Raw genomic sequence first — 19,554 nt, 5'->3', positions numbered from 1 at the left:
TTTTCTAATTGTAACACGTGTCAGCATGCAGGCGTTCTGTGTAAGAGTAGCCCTAGGTGTCGCCGGAGGCCAGTTGCTTACTCAAACGCGAATGTCCATGGCGGCGGCGTGGAGGTGATCTTTTTCACGTTCTTTTTTATTTTTACCCTTTTGATCACTAAATATTTTTAAGAAAGCTTGAGATTTTGTGAAGTTTGTATTTTTTTTTGCCAACAATTTATTGCCTCAAAACAGAGACGGGGATGAATAACTTGGAGTCAATTTTGATTTTTTATGTATTTGATTTGTTTTGATTTTGATTTCTGGGCGCCGCTGCAGATAGTCTTGGAAGAATCAAATGATTCGCCCAAATTTAGTTCTCGTGATGGATTCATCTATGGCTGATTTTAAACCGTCCGCCGTTCGCGCTCTTCGTAATTCAATGATGGGTGCGATTGAGAGATGGAAGTCGACCAGGTTGAATTTTTGGAAAAATTACACATAAAATTTCAAAAAATTTATGCAAGGGGATTGCTCCTTGCGTGGCTTAGTTCGCCCTACTTGCGAAAAATCGTAAAGATGATTCCTGGGCGAATGGCTGGTTTCCATCATTTTGAAGAGGTAGTTTTTTACAGCTATTTACTTCATCAACTCAATAATGTATCTGAATATTATTACTTTTCTCTGATCAGTATATTTCAGTTACATATCCATCTCGTTATCATATTGGTTGTCGTAAATCCCCAAAATTAGTCTTCTTTGGTAAAAATAAGATAAACAAGATGATGGTTCAAAATTTCTAGTATCAGGCTTAGCAGGCATTCAAGCAGAATGTTGATTTGTGTCTGTGCACTTATTTAAGTTACTGCAAGCAATAGAAAAAGAAGGCGAAATTGACTGTCCTCTTTCCGGTGTTCGTGGATGATCCTTTGTAAGCCAGGTGGAATATACTAGAATTACTTAGTGTGATGTTGAAAGTATTTTTCAGCAAATTTTAGCTTTAAACGATGGAAAATATAACCAACATGCAGAAACTCATAATAAAATGCATTTTTTAATTTTGAAAAACACTTTTAGGCTGCAAAGGATTATAGAAAGATAAATATTATTTTGTGAACATGAATAAGAAATGAATGTTGTCTTATTGCACCTTTTGTTGAATTTAGCTGTGCTCGCTTTGTATTCAATGCACAAATATGTTTTCTTGTTGGAAGGGAAGAAGATAGTCTTGATGTGCTTATGTCTTTATGTTTAAAATATGAAGGTATAGATGGGGGAATATTGGATAGTTAAGTAAGGGTTCAATGTCAGGACAAAGAGTGGCTTGAACTGAAGCTTCCGGGGGTATCATGTCAACATTCAGATTTTATTGAAGCAAAGCTTCCGGGGGTATCATGTCTTTGAACCTAAGTATCTGATGAGATTTTCATCATATGTGTACTTGACAGCCTATCAAATGACACGAAAACAAATAATCTATTAGTTTAAATTCACTGCAATATTATTGCGTTTCCTTTTTTATTTACTATACTTAATTTCAAAGTACGCTTAAAAAACCATCTTGATACTTAATCCGTTCAAACATAGGCCTTTATAGCTAAGGGCATGCGTTTCGTCGGAGGGCTGCGTCTTATTTATGTCAAGGTGTGATGGTCGAGCCTTGTCGTGGTTAATCAACTACACAATCTTTTGGATATGTAATGGTGTATGAATTATGATGAAGAATAGCTAAAGCATTTTTGTTAGAGCGATTGGAAGACGCATCTTTTATTAATAGATGAGGGTGAACAAGCCGTAAAGGTGTAAATTACATTTCCAATAATGCTGAAAAAGCATAGTGGGACCAAGCCTCCGTGATTTGAAAGTTGGCCGGGATGAGCTCATTATCCAAAAATGAGCTAGTAGAAATTCATGTGGATTTTGATCGTATAATTTATTCAAAAAGTATTTGTGACTAAATCTTATTACTAGCCTTAAACCTTGCCGTTTCATGTTTCCCATTTGTTGACTTACCGGTATTTAATCTTGCCTGCAAGCTTAGCTTATGGTTAGGAAAGACAATCGGAACTGATGTGTGATAATTGCTTGAGATTTTTTCCTGGTTACATGGGTGCACAAAGATGGAGATGCAAAAGCATCAAAATTTTTTAAATTTATTTTAATTCACACAGATTATTGTTAAAAGTTTTGAAGTGCTAACATTGGCCTTTCATGAAAACCACGAGATATTATCACTTAATTTAACGAATATTGATATAATATGCACTATATAGTGAGTCACATTGTTATCCTGGCACTGCATAAATATCTGATTGAGTTACCGCTCTGCATACTCCCTTACAGCAACAGATGACATTCATTTATTTCTAAAGAAAATTTAGTACGTATATAAAACTTCAAATTGATTATTAATTATTTTACCCTTCTGAAATGATTGTTAGGCAGTTGGTGATAAAGACGTGTTGCCTGGAAAATTTGTTGGATATTAGAGAAAATAATACTGTTATTGATATATTCACTTATTATCTCACCAAAGTCGAGAATTCAATGTAAGAGGCCTCGGTAGTGGAGTAGAACTTAACTATTGTTCATGTTAAAACCGTACCATTCTAATCAAATCTGACCAAGTCGAATGATTAACTTTTATTACATTCCTTATCTTTTTACTTTCTTATTCTTTTCGGACATACAATTTTATCATTTTGTCAAGTTACGCTCTCAAAATCATATTTGGTCTAGTCTAAACCGTGGATGGTGTTAATAATGTATGGAATTCTTTTCTTATTAATAATCGTGTCAAATATTGCTTTTTATTGAACGAGAATTATTGCTATTATAATGGTAATAATCACTTATGAAAAACATATTTTGTGGTAATTATTCTACTTCTAGCCATAGCTCTAGTATTCGGTGGTAATATAGATTTCGATTTGAATGAATAAATGTAGTTCGATAATTTTAGACCCGGTATAGTAATAACTTTTACAACTTGTATTGGATTATTACTTCAAAAATGATTTGGCAATATTGCGTAATGCAGAATTATTATTTAAGTCAATGTTTCAAAAGCTAAAACTAATACTTCTTATCTAAAATTATTGATATTTTTTCAGAACAATTGTAATCTTTAGGTATTGATAAAAATATACGTATGGGGGATGATATACCATGTCACTACATAATTCACTTATTGCTATTATTGGGCAACGTTTGACTCGAGTTTTAAAATAATTGAAGTTTTATATCCTTCTGTTGTTCCAATGTATTCACCATTGATTATTCCATCCTATTAATCAAGCAGTGCCTTACTTAAGAAAAATCCAAACTCGTATACGAAAACAGGAATATCTTGTCCCATAGTCGCATTTCATTTTCAATCCAAATCTAGTGAAAACCGAGTTCCCTCAAATTTTAAACCAAAATGATGTTCAATGTTACAAAAGAAAATAGTATGGTCTTTTGATTCGTTGCAAGCTCTAAATGCACATGCCGGTTAGGGCTTAGATCTTGTAATATTTTTTATGGAGTTCTACGAAGTTCGAGTAAATGATGCAGGTCTGTGACTTGTATTAGTTGCATGATTCATTTCTTTAATTTTGACTTTTCTGCTTTCTTATACAACAGTTGAGCAAAACCCAAGGACCCTAAGATTTCATGCTCTCTAATATGTTTGCTGCAAAAGCCTTGATGAAATTTATACATCAGTTGAGCAAAACCCAAGGACCCTAAGATTTCATGCTTTCTAATATGTTTGCTGCAAGTGTCTTGATGAAATTTAAAGAATAACAAAATTAACTGTAGACATTGAATGATGGGAATTTATAATGGATTTCATTAAATGGGAGATTTGCCAGACTGATCTATGAGCTAAATTTAGATGGGGAAATTAAAAAGAAATTGATGAAAGGCTAGAAACTAACAAGGATTAATTGTTTATTTGTTGTGTTGTGGATCTTTCATTGGTCAAAGCTTTTGTCTTTTATAATTTATAACTGGATCGCCAGGTAACCTCGTCTTTCCATCACCCCTGATATTTCTTCCTCAATGCCCCACACGTGCTTTACTGAATAAGATGTCTGGAATACCCATTCTCTATGGTAACAAGGCTCCTTTTTAACTCTCGGTCCTCCCTTTCCCTCTGAAATAACTAATTGCGAATAATTAATGTGCTAGTCAGATTTTTTCCATTTGACTTCTGAAATGATTTCTGGCATTTTCTTTTTTAACGGTCTTCTGTAATAACTTTGGGATTACCTAAGAGTTTTATTGAATATTATTACTATTTGTTAAGAATCTTAACAGAGACAAAAATACTGTCATGGTTTTTTTTCTTTTTCTTTTTTTATTTCATCATCTTAAATTGTATTATATTTCCTCTCTCCTTTTCTTTTTTTCATTATTTCAAATTGTAGTTTAGTCCCTGATTAATTTTTACTATTATGGTATACCTCCATTTAAATATAATAATTTAAAATTGCAGTATGATCATTTACTACCTTTTATTACCCCTACTTAAAGAAATCGAATTAATTATAAAAAAAACTATACAAGCACACAACACGGCGTTGGTGAACTAGTTTTAATAAACGTTGTTGAACCCCATAATATTAAAATATATTGGAAACATTTCCTATCAATGATTCTATTTATTTAGTGGTTATGTGCAATTAAATTATCGTGTCTAATGAAAAATCATTGCCTTCCATGTGAAACAAAAGATTTTATTAGTGGGGACAAATCGTGGTCTAGGTGAAATAGATATTTGCAACAAAATCAATTGATTTGCAAGCAGTCATACCTGTCTATGCCCTAATACTTCATACAGTTTAGAGTGAGCTGATGATGTAACACGAACTTTATTTCTTCCTCATACAAAGTACCTATGAGTAACCCCCTCTATGTTTGAAGATTCTTAGATACTTCAGCGTTATCATCAACTCTAGCAAACTTAGAAACATTGCTTGTATGCATTGAAGATAATTGCAAGGTTTCAGGATTTACTGGGTAAAAACACTGTCCCATCCCACGCATTATTTGCAACAAAAGAAGTGGATATAGACCATAGTATTAAAGCAGGGTAGATGAAGGATGTCATCAAGAGTTTATGCGATGAAAGGATGTCTGCAGATTGAAAGGAAAAAGTTAAAAAGAGTATTGTTTTGAACAACTATACTTTATGGCTCAGAGTGTTGGGCCACTACAGTACTATATACGCATAAGATGACGGTAGCAAAGATGCGTATGTTAAGATGGATGTGTGGCAAAACATGCATTGATAAAATTATGAATGAAATGATTATGAGCTATTTAGGTCTAGCGCTAAATAGCCCCGATAGATGATAAGATTAAGGACAACTGTCTAACATGATTTAGTAATGTGAAGAAATGTCCAAACATGGCTTCAATCTGACATATCTTAGATTGACAAGTTAATGGAAGAAGTAGAAGGTGGGGTATGTCTTGAAAACTTGGATAAAGGTGGTTAAGAAAGATATCTTAGATCTTGGTTAAAGAGGTGACATTTGGGAAAATCACTTAGTTTGAAGAACTAATATCTACGTAATTTTTTGTGGCAATTCACTTACATGTGGGAAAGACATTGTTTGCCAAACTTCGCCTACCTTTTTGGTGGCAATTCACTAGCATGTCTTTGTTTTTGTTAATGTTGTTTTAGGTGTTAAAGAGGTTTTGCAAATGGGGGTGAGTTGTGTGTTTGTATCACATATTCTCGTGTTTATATCACATATTCTCATGTTTATATTGTGTAGCCTAGGTGTCAAAAGTGGGTGTCAAGATAGTCCGAGGCCTTCCTGTCTACTTGTAACTTTGATTCTTTGATAGTTTTTTCTCAACATGCAACAGAAGCCCAAATGCCTCCATTCCTTATCATCTCTTCATGTTCCTCCATTTCTGCATTGTTTTTAATTTGTTTTGTTCATAGACGACACTGTCATCTCTATTGATCTTGCATCAACCTAGTTTGGGCTTCCTTGAATTAATTATGGTTATACTCTTCATGGATTGACTTTACATGTAAGAAGTCTTTATGCGTGTCCTTGGTATCTCTATGGGAAATATCACTCCCTTTATGTTCTTCGCTTTATTTGTATTCAACTTTTCTAGTGTTGCTATAAGCAGATATTATCCCAAGAGCAGGGGTGGCATGATTTCACTGAAAGTATGTCAGAGGTTCATTTGTAGCGCATTTATAGTTCCTTCTAGAGCATTGCAATGTGTTGAATGTGCTAGATTCCCAGCCTACATATCCTTTAGTTATTTTCAGTCCCAAACACATATGATACGTTATCGGGTAAAAGTAGATCTCCTTGGCAAGATGCTAAATTTCAAAAGCCAATCTGAAGCAAGTGGTCAGTGTGACTGTCCTGATATGGGGTTCCATCGATCTAGTTATCTAAAGTCTAAACTGATGGAATTTTTTAGTTTTCAGTTAGCTTGTGCTAGAACTCCCATAATTTGTTGAAAATCCTCACCAATGATTTACTCTGTTTTTTACGTTTCCTCTGATTACTAAAATAGCTAGCGGGGACCATTGAAGAAAATATTTACCATTTAAGTCGTGGTTGGTCTTTGCAATTATGATTCATCTTTAATATACATGAGCTAGAATGCATACTAGTTTTTTTCCTTCAAATACATTTTCATTTAATTATTTTGTTTGTTGGCATGTAGGTGGATATTGCACCTGCATACATTAGTGAACACCGTCAAAGATGGCATCTAACGATATAATAAATGTTCATGATCATGGCATTCCAATGGATCCACTAAAGAAGAATGTCAAATGTAACTACTGATGTAAAGTAGTTGGTGGTTTCCATCGCCTCAAATGCCATTTGGGAGCGGTAGGAGTGGATGCAATGCCTTGCCACTGAAGATTCGTCGGAGATGGATGTAAAAAAAGTGTAGGTAGGTTCTTCTATGGATCAGGCCATCAATTTAAAGAAGTTGAAGAGACTTTCTTCCTGGAGATGGTCAGTTACTTTTTTGGGCATGGGATGAATAATATTCCCAGTCTTAAGGAGTTGAAAGGATGGATCTTGGAGGATTCATTATTAAATATGCAACTATACGTCGAGGAAACGAGAAAAAACATGGGAAACTACTGGTTGCAGCATCTTGTCAGATGGTTGGATTGATTCAAGTGATCGAAATCTCTTGAATATTTTGGTCTATTTTCCACGAGGTGTGATTTATCTAAAATTATCAATTTAGTCCCTCTATCTTTTTCCTTTTTTTTTCATTATTTCAAATATCAGTTAGCCTCTCGGTGATTTTTACAATGATAGTAGGACCCCATTTGAATATATTAATTTAAAATTGCAGTATCACCTTTCACTATTTTTACCATTATCATAGTATTTTCATTTGAATAGAAATCAAATTGATTATAAAAAATATTGTGCAAGCATGCAATACTTGAATTGGTTAATATATTGCAAACAAATTCGTAGTAAGGATTTATTTATTTAGTGGTGATATGCAATTAAATTATTGTCTAATGAAAAATCATCGTCTTCCATATGAAATGAAAGATTTTATTAGTGGGAAAAATCATGATCTGGGTGAAATAGATATTTGCGACAAAATCATTTGATTTGTGAGCAGTCATACCTGTCTATGCACTAATACCTCGTACAGTTTAGAGTGAGCTGATTATGTAATACAAACTCTATTTCTTCCTTGTAAAAAGTACGTCTGAGTAAACCCCTTCACATATCACATTTGAAGATTGTTAGATACGTCAGCATTATCATCAACTCTAGCGAACTTAGAAACATTGCTAGTATGCATTGAAGATAATTGCTGTTAGATACTTCAGCACTATCATCAACTCTGGCAAACTTAGAAACATTGATAGTATGCATTGAAGATAATTGCAAGGTGTCAGGAGACCCAAAAAAACTACCCCATCCCACACATTATTTGCAAAAAAAGGAGTGGATTCTCGAGCACCCGTACCAGTCTGTTCCTTGATACTTCATACAGTTTAGAGGCCTCTAATGATGTGATGCAAACTATATTTCTTTCTTATACAAAGTACGCTTGAGTAACCCTTCTCCAGATTTGAAAATACTTAGATACTTCAGCATTATCACGAATTCTAGAAGACTTGGAAACATTTTGTAGTATGCATTGCAAATAGTTGAAAGGTGTTGGGGGACCGGTTTCAAAACACTTCCCCATCCCACGAACCCACCCTCAAAGGCGTCCTCCTTAAGTTTGTTTTTGTGGCTCTCACTTCCCTTCAATAACTCGGGGAATTGGATTTAAAATATATGCTTGCTTTCCATACACAAAACTCCTTGACCTCCAAAACAATTCCTAATTTTTCCTGTCGGGAAATTACTCGGATCGTAAAAAATCACATGGTGTGATTTCATACATAGTGATTAACACCCAGAGCATATGAATCACATGGTGTGATTTCATACATAGTGATTAATACCCAGAGCATACGTCAATACAATCAAAATCGATATTCTTGGTTTAACATAAAACTTATTCATTCTATTGTCAGACTCTTTATCGGTAACCTCTACATTCAGGATTTCACCATAAGCTCCATTTACGTCACTAGTTCAGTTATCATAGTGATAGTCAACTCTTCAGAAATTTTCCATAACTAGGGATACTTGAAATCTAGCTAAAGATATACTAGGGAATTGGTTGATTCTTTTTGAGTAAATGGCTCCTGATACATGAATTCAGTTTCTCTTCATATTTAAAATCGTATATAAAGCAATAGAGATTAGATTAAGCTTGTTGATGTTATTTTTCATTGAGTTGAAATTATTTAAGACTGTTTAGACGAAGCGCTGAAAAATAATAAGGGCATGAAGTACCTGAAGCTCGATGAAATTGTACATGTGTGCTTTCATTGTATGGCCTCAAGTGTTTCATTTTGTTTTTCAGAACCTTAGTGCTTAAAAAATATTAAGCAAATCTATGATGAATTTATTTGCGGTTTTTCGGTTTTAGATGAATTTAGTGATATCTTTTGTAGGAAGTTGTGATGATGCCAATGTACACTCATGCTAAAAAAATATGCAGTGTCAGTGTATAAGAGATTTTTGACTGTTCAAACAAAGTTTTAAAGACATTTGATTAAAAAAAATTTGCCTTACTTTAGTGTTTTGCTAGACTTTGTTTTCGTCTCTTTATTTCTTTAAAATTTCTTTTTTTCATTTCAAACTATTTTTTGTTGTAATCTAAGAAATGTTTATCAGTTCATAGATATTGGAAAAATTGTCTTTTCCGAAGAAAATTTTGGTGCATTAATGATGATATGACCTAGTCGTATGGTGAAACAAGTTGGAGAATGGATTTGGCAAGTACTTTGTGGTTATTAAAACTTTATTTATATGTAGATCTTGCCACTTCGATCGTGTAAAATTAATATTTCCACTTTCTCTATTAGTATGGATTGGATTATCTTTCTTATTGGAGTTCGTCCATTTTCAGTTTAACAATATAACTAGAAATGACTGCTTAATGATTCTTGTATATCATTGTATTTTCTTACCTTCATAGTTCCAAAGGAATTGTGGCACTCTTTTTTAAAATATGATTTTTTAATGGTTGTTTGGGGGCAGTGAGGGGACTGGACTAAACACCTCTAGTGTATTTCTTTGTTCATTGCTTAGCCCATTTATTGTTTTATGGCCCAAAATCCAAATCCTAATCTTGCTTGTAAATTAATGTTGAACGGGCAATAAAAGGCAACAATTCTACCTCACATTTCGACACATGTTGGATAAGTAATAGACAAACAGATTTACGTTATTAATCACTTCTGTTGTACTTAGCACACTAATCATTATCGTGTTACTTTCACATTGGAGTCTTATCCCCTTTCTTCATCAAGGGCGGAGAAAAAAAAAATATCTTAAGATTTTGATCCACATTCGGAGCCGGTAATCGAAATTAAACTTGGTGCAATGAATTCTTCATTTCTTGTATTTGATACTCAATTTGAATGAACCTGATTGCATTTCGTTCTTGTTTGTTATTCGGCCTATATGTTTTTTATGTTTCTGAACTGTTTTTGTGGGCGTCCAATTGCCAGAGCTTAATTGGAGGTTCTGCTTTTGGCCCTTTTTTTTCTCTTGAAGAGATCAAGGTTGATCCGTAATAATTTTTTATTGCAGGCAATTAGGGTTATATATCTTAACAATAGCCCATGGATCTGACAAAAATCTGCAAATCTTGTGTAAAATTATTTTTTTTCAAAATTGTGATTGAATAAGTATGAGTTAGAGATGTAGATTGCCATTTATATCTGATTGAAATATTTCATTTATATCTGATTGAAATCATGAAATACTATCTACCAAAGCATTGCTGACAATTTACGCTTGTGTTTTTGTTACTAATGAATGCAAAACAGCGAATGTGGGATGCAAGTACGCAATTGATTATTGGTTTCAAAAGGTTATTTGGATACTAAATTCGGAAATACGGAAGCGCTAAGTGGAATCTTTTAATGTGATATTTAAAGGTCTTTGTAGTTTAATTTTTGATGCAAGCATTCGTACAACAGTTTTATTTCTTATTTAGCACTTATGGATACGATTGGGGAAAATAAATGAGGCGAACTTAAGTTGAGAATTTGATGGAGTAAACATTGATTAACCCAAATTTCGTTTTAGTTTATTACAGTTCTAGACAAGGTTCATTTTCCCCAATTCGTAGACCATGTCCCTGAGAAATATATCGATAAAAAACATTGTTTGCCAAACATGGCCTACCTTTTTGGTGGCAATTCACTAGCATGTCTTTGTTAATGTTGTCTTAGGTGCTGATGGTTCTGCAAATGGGGGTGAGTTGTGCGTTTATATATTCTCATGTTTTTTTTTTTTGTGTAGCCTAGGTGTCAAAAATGGGTGTCAGGATAGTCCGAGGCCTTCCTGTCTACTAGTACCTTTGCTTCTTTGATTGTTTTTTTTTTGTAAATATGCAACAGAAGCCCAAATGCCTCCATTCCTTTTCATCTCTTCATGTTCCTCAATTTCTGCATTGTTTTTAATTTATTTATCCATTGACAACACTGTCATCTCTATTGATCTTACACCAACCTAGTTTAGGCTTCTTTGATATAATTATGGTTGTACTCTTCATGGATTGAATTTACACCTAAGAAGTCTTTACATGTGTCCATGGTAGCTCTATCAGAAATCTCTCCCTTTGTGTCCTTCACTTGATTTGTATTCAACTGGTCAGAGACTCAGAGTGTTGCTACAAGTAGATATTATCCCAAGAGCAGGGGTCATGATGTCAATGAAAGTATGTCTGAGGTTCATTTGTAGCGCATTTATAGCTCCTTCTAGATCATTGCAATGTGTTGGATGTGCTAGATTCCCAGCCTGCGTATCCTATAGTATTTTCAGTCTCAAACACATATGATATGCTATCAGATAAAATAGATCTCCTCGGCAAGATCTTAAATTGCCTAGCCAATCTGAAGTAAGAGGTTAGTGTGACTGATATGGTGTTCCATCGATCTAGTTGGCTAAACTGACGGGATATTTTAGTTTTCAATTGGCTTATGCTAGAACTCCCATACTTTGTTGAAGATCCTCACCGATTATTTACTCTGTTTTTTTACTTTTCCTCTGGCTACTAGAAATGCTAGCGGTGCCCATTGAATAAAATATTTACCGTTTAACTGTGAGTTGGGCTTTACAATTCGATTCATCTTTAATGTACATGAGCTAGAATGTTATGTTTTCATGGAATTATTTTATTTGTTGGCATGTAGGTGGATATTGCAGCTGCATACATCAGTGAACATTTATCTTCAATGATGGCATCTAACGATATAATAAATGTTAATGATCATGGCATTCCGATGGATCCACTAAAGGAGAGTGTCAAATGTAATTACTGTGGTAAACTAGTTAGTGGTTTCCATCGCCTCAAATGCCATTTGGGAGCGGTAGGAAATGATGTAATGCCTTGCTTGAAGGTTCCAGCCGATGTGAAAGAAGTATTTGAGGCAGTCTTGCTTGAAAAGAAAATAAATAATTTGAAGAGAAGTTTGAGCGCTCCTAAGGGTAATGTCAACATTAATAAAGCTAATACCCAAGTCGATATATCTGAAGGGGACTGTCTATTAGAAAATTCAGGGTTTAAAAGAGCTTCTTCCATTAAGAAAACAAAGTTTTCTGAAGTTGGCACCAGTAGCCATGAAAATTCGTCGGAGATGGAGGTAAAAAAAAGTGTAGGTAGGTTCTTCTATGGAACAGGCCATCCATTTAAAGACGTTGAAGAGACATTCTTCCTGGAGATGGTCAGTTGCTTTTTTGGGCATGGGCCAATTATGAATAATATTCCCAGTCTTAAGGAGTTGAAAGGATGGATCTTGGAGGATTCATTATTAAACATGCAACTATACGTCGAGGAAATGAGAAAGACATGGGAAACTACTGGTTGCAGCATCTTGTTAGATGGTTGGATTGATTCAAGTGGTCGAAATCTCGTCAATATTTTGGTCTATTGTCCGCGAGGTGTGATTTATCTAAAATCATCAGATATATCATCTTTTGTGGGCAATGTTGATGCCATGCAATTATTCCTTGACGAAGTTCTTCAGGATGTTGGAGTCGAGAATGTTGTTCAAATCATTACATATTCAACATCTGTTTCTATGAAATTAGTTGGCAAGCGACTAGTGGAAAAATACAAGCATTTTTTTTGGACTGTAAGTGCATCCACTTGCATCGAGTTGATGCTAGAGAAATTCAAAACGATGAGTTGCATTGAAAATGCATTGGCGAAGGCTAGAGTTATCATAGAGTTTGTTCGGAATCATGCCAGTGCTTTAAAACATTTGAAAGATTTTGTTTGCATTCAGAATCTAGTCAGACCATCCAAAATCAAGTCAATCGTTCCATATTTAACACTTGACAGCATCGTTTTCAAAGAAGGAACTTTTGAAAACATTCTTTGTTTCTAGTGACTGGAAAACCTCGGGAATGTCAACTTTAACCGAAGGCAAACAAGTTGCTGGCTTGGTAAAGAACACTTTCTTCTGGAAAGAGGCGACGATGGCTTTGAAGGCATCGATGCCTCTTGTATGTGCATTAAACTCTGTGTATAATACCAATAAGCCGCAAACTGGTTTCATTTCCAAAATAATTTCTCAGGTGAAGGGAAAAATCAGAGTGGGGTTTAACCACATAGAATCTCAGTACATGCCGTTTTGGAGAGAAATAGACGAGATTTGGAAAAACCATCTGCACATTTCCCTTCATTCTGCTGGCTACTTTTTGAACCCGAGATACATGGAGTCAAGTAGCTCTGATCCAAACATTGTCGAGGATATGAACCTTTGCATGATGTTTTTGGGTAGAGATCCCTGCGTTCAAGATTTGGTACAGCACCAAGTTAAAAAGTACCAAACAAAACTAGAGCTCCAAATTGAAAAGCACCGGAAAAGAAAACAGATTTCTGGTGAAAGTACCAGCAACCCCCTAGTGTATTTTCCACCAGGTCTTTGCGATAACCTTCTGTGTACTGATGCCATTTTTCCACTAAAAGTCAATCTACCTAACTTCCAAACGTTTTCTGCAGAAACTTGGTGGTCAATTCATGGTGTAGAATATCGTGAATTGCAGAGATGTGCTATTCGCATTCTTAGCCAAACTTGTGACGGTGCCTCAAAGTTCAACCTCACGAGGAGCTTTGCAGAGCTGATGCTGACGAATGGAGATGAGCAGATAGAGATAAAAGCTTTGACTGATTTGACGTATGTTCATTACAACATGCGGCTTCAAAATTTAGATGACAGTAGAGAAAAAGGGATCACCATTGATGAGATTGATCCACAGAGTGGTTGGAAGTATGATTTGGAGGGCCACAAATGATTAAAGAGCTTAACTGAACTTGATTATGAAATTTAGATATTATGTTGTTTTTCTTTTGTTTTTATTTAATGATGTTTTAATGTTGATTTGGTGTTTCTTGGGACCAATTGATGAATTAACTGATTGTTTAATGATTTATGCTTTGGTGACATTAATGTTGAATTTTTGGCACTGAATTTCTTGGCAATGGTGTTTGCCTCAGTATGGTGTAGTCTACTGCATAACTAAATGAAATTTTCTGTTCTATTTTGTGCAATATGATATAAGAATTTCAACAATTTTTTTATACCGCAGGGTGAGGAATTTTCTTTTTACACTTTATTTTTAACTTCCCACACTCACATAATTGAGATTTGATCCAAACTTCTATTATAGTAGTAGTTAAATATGAAAACATATAGGTACAAAAAAAAAATATGAAAACATATAATAAGTCAATGACGTTATTCGTTAGCAAAAACTAACGAGTTCCCATCGAGAAGCATGTTTTATATATATATTATATTTATTTATTTATATCTCTATACTATACTAAGAATATATAATCGAGACAAAAAGATATATATATATATATATAAACATATATTCTATCAACATATAGCGGGGCTTCACTTGATGTAAAGGAAGTCAACGTTTAAATTTTACCTATAATTCTTTTTCATTTGTCTTCTGCTAGAACTAATTTATGAAAATGTTTTTTTGCTAAATGTATATATTTTTTAATTCCTTTCAGTTTCAATCTTAAAGTTGGGTAGTGTAACTGCTTCGTATATATGATTTAAAGTTGTGAAGACATCTAATTAATCAAGAGCAAGTTATATTAACCAATGCATATTACAAATGTATTAAGTTGCTAGTGTAATATTAAAGTTGGGCTTAATAGAGACAAAATGTATCATGGTGTAATTTTTAAAATAGTAGGTCTTTTGTGAGACGGTCTCACGAATATTTATCTGTGAGACATGTCAATCTTACCGATATTCACAATAAAAAGTAATACTCTTAGCATAAAAAGTAATTTTGTTTCATGGATGACCCAAATAAGATATCTGTCTCACAAAATACGACCTGTGAAACCGTCTCACCCAAGTTTTTTTCATTTTTAAAATCTCTAAAATACACATATTCTTACAAAAATACTATATTTTTTATCCGATAAAATTTAAATTGATACTAAAAGTTGTTTTTTTAAAAATAAATAAAAATCAGAAAATTTAAGTTTGATCTTCAATTTTTCCAAATTTAATTTCTAATTTTATTAAAAAGAGTATTTGAATCAATACTATTTTATTAAGTTTGAGACATTTAGAGTAACTAACTTTGATGTCATGGTCTGTTTTAATAATTATATATATTAATAAAATGTTAAAATTTTAATGCAAGTTATATGTAGTTCAGCGGATAGAGTCATTTTTTCTTGGGATTTAGGTTATAGGTTCAATTCTTACTGAGGTAATTTTTTTATTCTTTTATTTTTCAATTTATTTTTTAATTTATATATCAAAATTACAGTGTAGTCTCTCACTATTTCTTATAATTATATTTTGATCATCATTTAAATATAAATCAAATGAATTATAAAAAATATTATACAAGTACGCAACGCGTGCAACGGTCCACTAGTATATATATAAAAGCACACAACTAACATGGGGAGTCTATGTTCCGGGTGCTTCAACCCCTAGTGGGGTTAATAACCTCACTGCTGGAGACTGGGATGATGTCCAAAGTCGGAGCAGCATGTGTTCTAGTAGGTGTTGTGGGAACAAGAGCAACATCCTCCCTGTATCACATCTCGCTATGAATATCATGCGGATCATATCCATTTCCTTCAATTGGTAACATTTCAGAGAAGATTGATAGAAAATGAGAGAGATTTCACATAGATCTTCAGAATGTGGAAAAATTTAAGCCAAAATAACAATATCAATTTTGAGTGAATGAGGCTTAATAAGCAATGAGTATGCCACACTCAGTCCCAAAGGAAACAATAACTCGTGTAAAAGAGGTTCTTGATCCCCTAAAAGACTTTTCAGAATTACCCCAACGCAGGGACAGATCCAGGAATACGAGAAACATAAAATTCACCAATAATGGAATTTACATCAATATGTTTAACTAAATCTTGTTCAATATAGAGTGTCAAACAATCGGCAAGAAATTCATCCTCCATTTTATTGCGAAGTGTCGTCTTCACATGCTTCATTGCTGAAAAAGCTCGCTCAGTAGTGGTGGTAGACACAAGGTAATGTCAAAACAAGATGAATCAATATAGCCAATATAACGTAAACATTTGACTGTCCATTCTCAGTTAATTGCTGACACAACTCAACAAGTGTAGAAACCTTTAAATTCTGCATCACATAAAGTTTATACTGTATCATTTCATACTCCAAAGCAACAATTTCTTGATATGTGAAATCTCCAGGATAAAACTTCGTTGCAAGCTTCCAAATAAAACTTCGTTGCAAGCTTCCAAATATCATCACTGTTAAATTAGTCAAATGAATTTTTAAAATCTAAAGATGTACTAAGAGAAAGAAGTTCCACCGATGATGACTCAATGAACCGAGTATTTAACTCCATCAAAATGAAATCTATTGCTGCATGAAAAACATCAAAGTGGTAATGATGTTCTATTATAGTTTGTCGACAAGAACGTCCAATATTATATAGACAATCAAGGTCAGACACATCAATTTTATTTCTTGAGCAAAAAACTTTAACTTCCTGAAGAAATTCGTTCCACCCATATTCTCTAAATTCTTGAATGCTAGTTTTGGTAGTAGTGACAAATGTAATAGCAGTCAAAATGTCTTGAGATTTTCTTTGAAGAATTTGACAAAGAGTATCTGTTGTTCTCATATTTTTATGCATTAAATGCAAAATAAACACAAATTCAAAGCTTGTCATGTTTCTGTAAATCCCCCAAAATTCAGCCTTAGCTCTTCCATTTGGAGAATGATCACTGAGAACTTCAAAAACTTTGCAAGTTGCGGTGTACATACCTATCAAGCTTTTTATCGAATCATAGTGAGAACTCCAACGAGTAGCTCCTGCTCGTTGCAAATTACCAATCTTGTTTGTACCACTTCCAGAATCAAGTTCTCCAATTGACAACATATACTCAATTTTATTTCTTTGTGCAGTATGTAATTCAGCAATGCGCTTAGTAGAAGAAGTGATAATATTAACAATATTGTCCAAATGAGAAAAGTTTCACAAATAACACTAACATCATTAGTTGCAGAAATCAATGTCAGTTGTAAACGATGCGTAAAACAATGGACATAGTATGCATAGAGACAATCTTTGAGAAATAATGCTTGAAGTCCATTCGACGCTCCACGCATATTGCTAGCACCATCATATCCTTGGCCTCTGATTTTCTTAACATGGAGATCATGATGAACAAGAACATTTGATATCTCAATTTTCAAATTCATTTAGGTAGTGTCACTAATACTTTTGATGGGAAAAAATCTTTCTGTCAAAATCCCATGATTTTTCACAAACCTCAATATAATGGTCATTTTCTCTCTTTTAGATATATCTCGGGCTTCATCAACAAGAATACAGAAGTATTTATCTCCAACTTCTTCACGAACCATCTGCCGTACTCTATTGGTCATAATATGTCAAATCACTTTCTGAATTTCTGGAGCGATATATTGGGCATTTTTTGGAGCATTCTCAAGCACAACTTCATCAATTTCTGTATTCATTTTTGCAAAAGCCTTAACCAATTCAAGAAAATTTCCACGATTAGATGAAGATAGAGATACATCGTTACCTCTAAACGCACAACCTTGAAGTGCTAGCCAACGAACATCTACAATTGAGGTGCTCAAACGCAGACGATTTTTCTATTTTTACTCTTTAGATTGTGCATGCATCACTTTATCAATATGTTGTGAGGGCCTCATCAAATTTTCAGCTCTTCTCTCACACATAGTTTGAGGCGAAGAAGCTGCAGAACCAATATGGGCAAGAAAAGCATATGTTCTTCCTTGGTTTACCCTTTTCCAATTGTCAAATCCTTCATTGACCAACGCCGAGATATTAGATGAATTAACATCATTCAGGAAAAAGAAAACAATAGAAACAATATGCCTTATTTGTTGAAGGCCAATACTCCAACCAATAAAATTTCTGAAATCATTTTTTCTGAAAACGACGATTCTGGCTTTCCAAATTTTGTACATGGATACTCCAACATATTTGGATGATAAGGCCTCATATTTAGATATGAACGTCTTATCTCATCTTGTACATTAACATGATATTCACATATCTATTTTCTTTTTCCCGGATCTCGTTCAATACAAGTAGATGATGACTGATGTTCGTCTCTAGGAGAGGAACATGAAGGAATTTGGATATTGGGAAATAGAAGACTTTCACTGGATTAATGTTGCATTGTAAGGACTGTAGGAATTGAAGTATCTTCACTAGATTGACGATCTCTCTTCTTAAAGAAGGAGGATATCAATGTTTTTCTTTCTTTGCAGCAGATTGATGTTCCATTTTAAAATAGTCCAAGTTATAGTCCTAAACAAGTAATAAAATAATTATCAAACAAATAAACAAGTAATAGTCAATCAATAACTCAACAACAAACAATATAGAATCAATTGTTCATAAACAAATATTCAAGCAGTAACCAATTAATGACTAATCAAATTGATCTGTGAGCCATTCTCATAAAAGTTTTCGTGTTTGTAAAAAACGTTCCTACTTCTTTATTTACCTCAAAAAATTTATTCCACACAAAACAACAAATTTTACATACTACACTTGGACACAAAATACAGATACACAATTCAAAATAACAACCTTTACGTAATTGACATATTAATTAAGGATTAAAAAAATTCGAATAACAAGAATTCTGCTATCAAATGATAAAATAGAATTGAAAATTCATGAAATATTCACGCCGTAATCTAACTTCTAATTGAAAATTTTAGGAGAAAACTCAATTTTTATTTATCATCATAAATAATAAAATAATCATAATAATTTCAAGTTCTACGTCAAAATTGAAAATTATCTTTTATCTCTAAGACTGAGAATTGTCGCTTGATCTTTCAAACTTTGTGCGAGAAGAATTTAATGGGCAAATATAGTAGTTTACTTAATTAAGTGTCATGGTTATTGATGGACCGAATCTTAGGAAGAACAAGCAAATGAGCAATTATGTATTTATGTGTCGTGCCATCAATTAATTACACACACCAACATGCAAGAACACAGCGTGGTGAAAAAAGCTGATGCAAGAAGAACAATAGTTATGATTCGAGTCTCGAGACGACACATGTCTTAAATTACAAGACAGAATACAAAAGCAACTAAATCTAAGTTGCCCATGGTATACGAAACAATTTGGAAAGTAGAATTCAATCGCTGTTAATGAAAAATGCATCACCAATAGCTTTGGTGATAACGCAAACACAATTTGTGAATACACAAGTTGTAAGGACTGTGTATCGTATTATCGTAAATCCTATGTTGATTATCGATAATTTATGAAATTGTCATGTGATTATGTATATGAGGTATATCATGACAATGAAAATGAGAAAATAAGTGTTAATAATGAAATATCGTACTAGATATTGATTAATTAACAGAATTGAAGTTGTAAGAACTCGAGTGGAGAAGCCGGACGCCAAAACAATGCAAAATC

General features: G+C 33.6%; 2 protein-coding genes and 1 pseudogene across 2 annotated transcripts; 1 reads left to right on the top strand and 2 right to left on the bottom strand.

The window, feature by feature from the left end:
- Positions 1 to 7: 7 nt before the first annotated feature.
- On the top strand, positions 8 to 14,130 carry LOC142531296 (uncharacterized; annotated as a pseudogene).
- A 1,957-nt stretch (positions 14,131 to 16,087) lies between these two features.
- LOC142530630 (uncharacterized) lies at positions 16,088 to 16,988 on the bottom strand. The gene is made up of 2 exons (XM_075636454.1): positions 16,397 to 16,988; positions 16,088 to 16,353 (listed from the first exon to the last, which is right to left on the bottom strand). Exons 1-2 carry the CDS (start codon positions 16,986 to 16,988, stop codon positions 16,088 to 16,090), a joined length of 858 nt encoding a protein of 285 aa, XP_075492569.1.
- Positions 16,989 to 17,503: 515 nt separating this feature from the next.
- Positions 17,504 to 18,070, bottom strand: LOC142530629 (uncharacterized). The gene is made up of 2 exons (XM_075636453.1): positions 17,815 to 18,070; positions 17,504 to 17,697 (listed from the first exon to the last, which is right to left on the bottom strand). Exons 1-2 carry the CDS (start codon positions 18,068 to 18,070, stop codon positions 17,504 to 17,506), a joined length of 450 nt encoding a protein of 149 aa, XP_075492568.1.
- Positions 18,071 to 19,554: the final 1,484 nt, after the last annotated feature.

The sequence above is a fragment of the Primulina tabacum genome, chromosome 17 (genome assembly GCF_025594145.1).
Source record: "Primulina tabacum isolate GXHZ01 chromosome 17, ASM2559414v2, whole genome shotgun sequence".
Taxonomy (NCBI): Eukaryota; Viridiplantae; Streptophyta; class Magnoliopsida; order Lamiales; family Gesneriaceae; genus Primulina; species Primulina tabacum.
This window is presented reverse-complemented; position numbering and strand designations above follow the sequence as displayed.

Coding starts and splice junctions, on each gene's coding strand:
- LOC142530629 (XM_075636453.1), bottom strand. CDS start 18,070: ATGTACAAAATTTGGAAAGCCAGAATCGTCGTTTTCAGAAAAAATGAT. Junction 17,698..17,814: donor TTCTTCGCCTCAAACTATGT/GTGAGAGAAGAG, acceptor CCTCAATTGTAG/ATGTTCGTTGGCTAGCACTT.
- LOC142530630 (XM_075636454.1), bottom strand. CDS start 16,988: ATGTTGTCAATTGGAGAACTTGATTCTGGAAGTGGTACAAACAAGATT. Junction 16,354..16,396: donor GGTGGAACTTCTTTCTCTTA/GTACATCTTTAG, acceptor CTAATTTAACAG/TGATGATATTTGGAAGCTTG.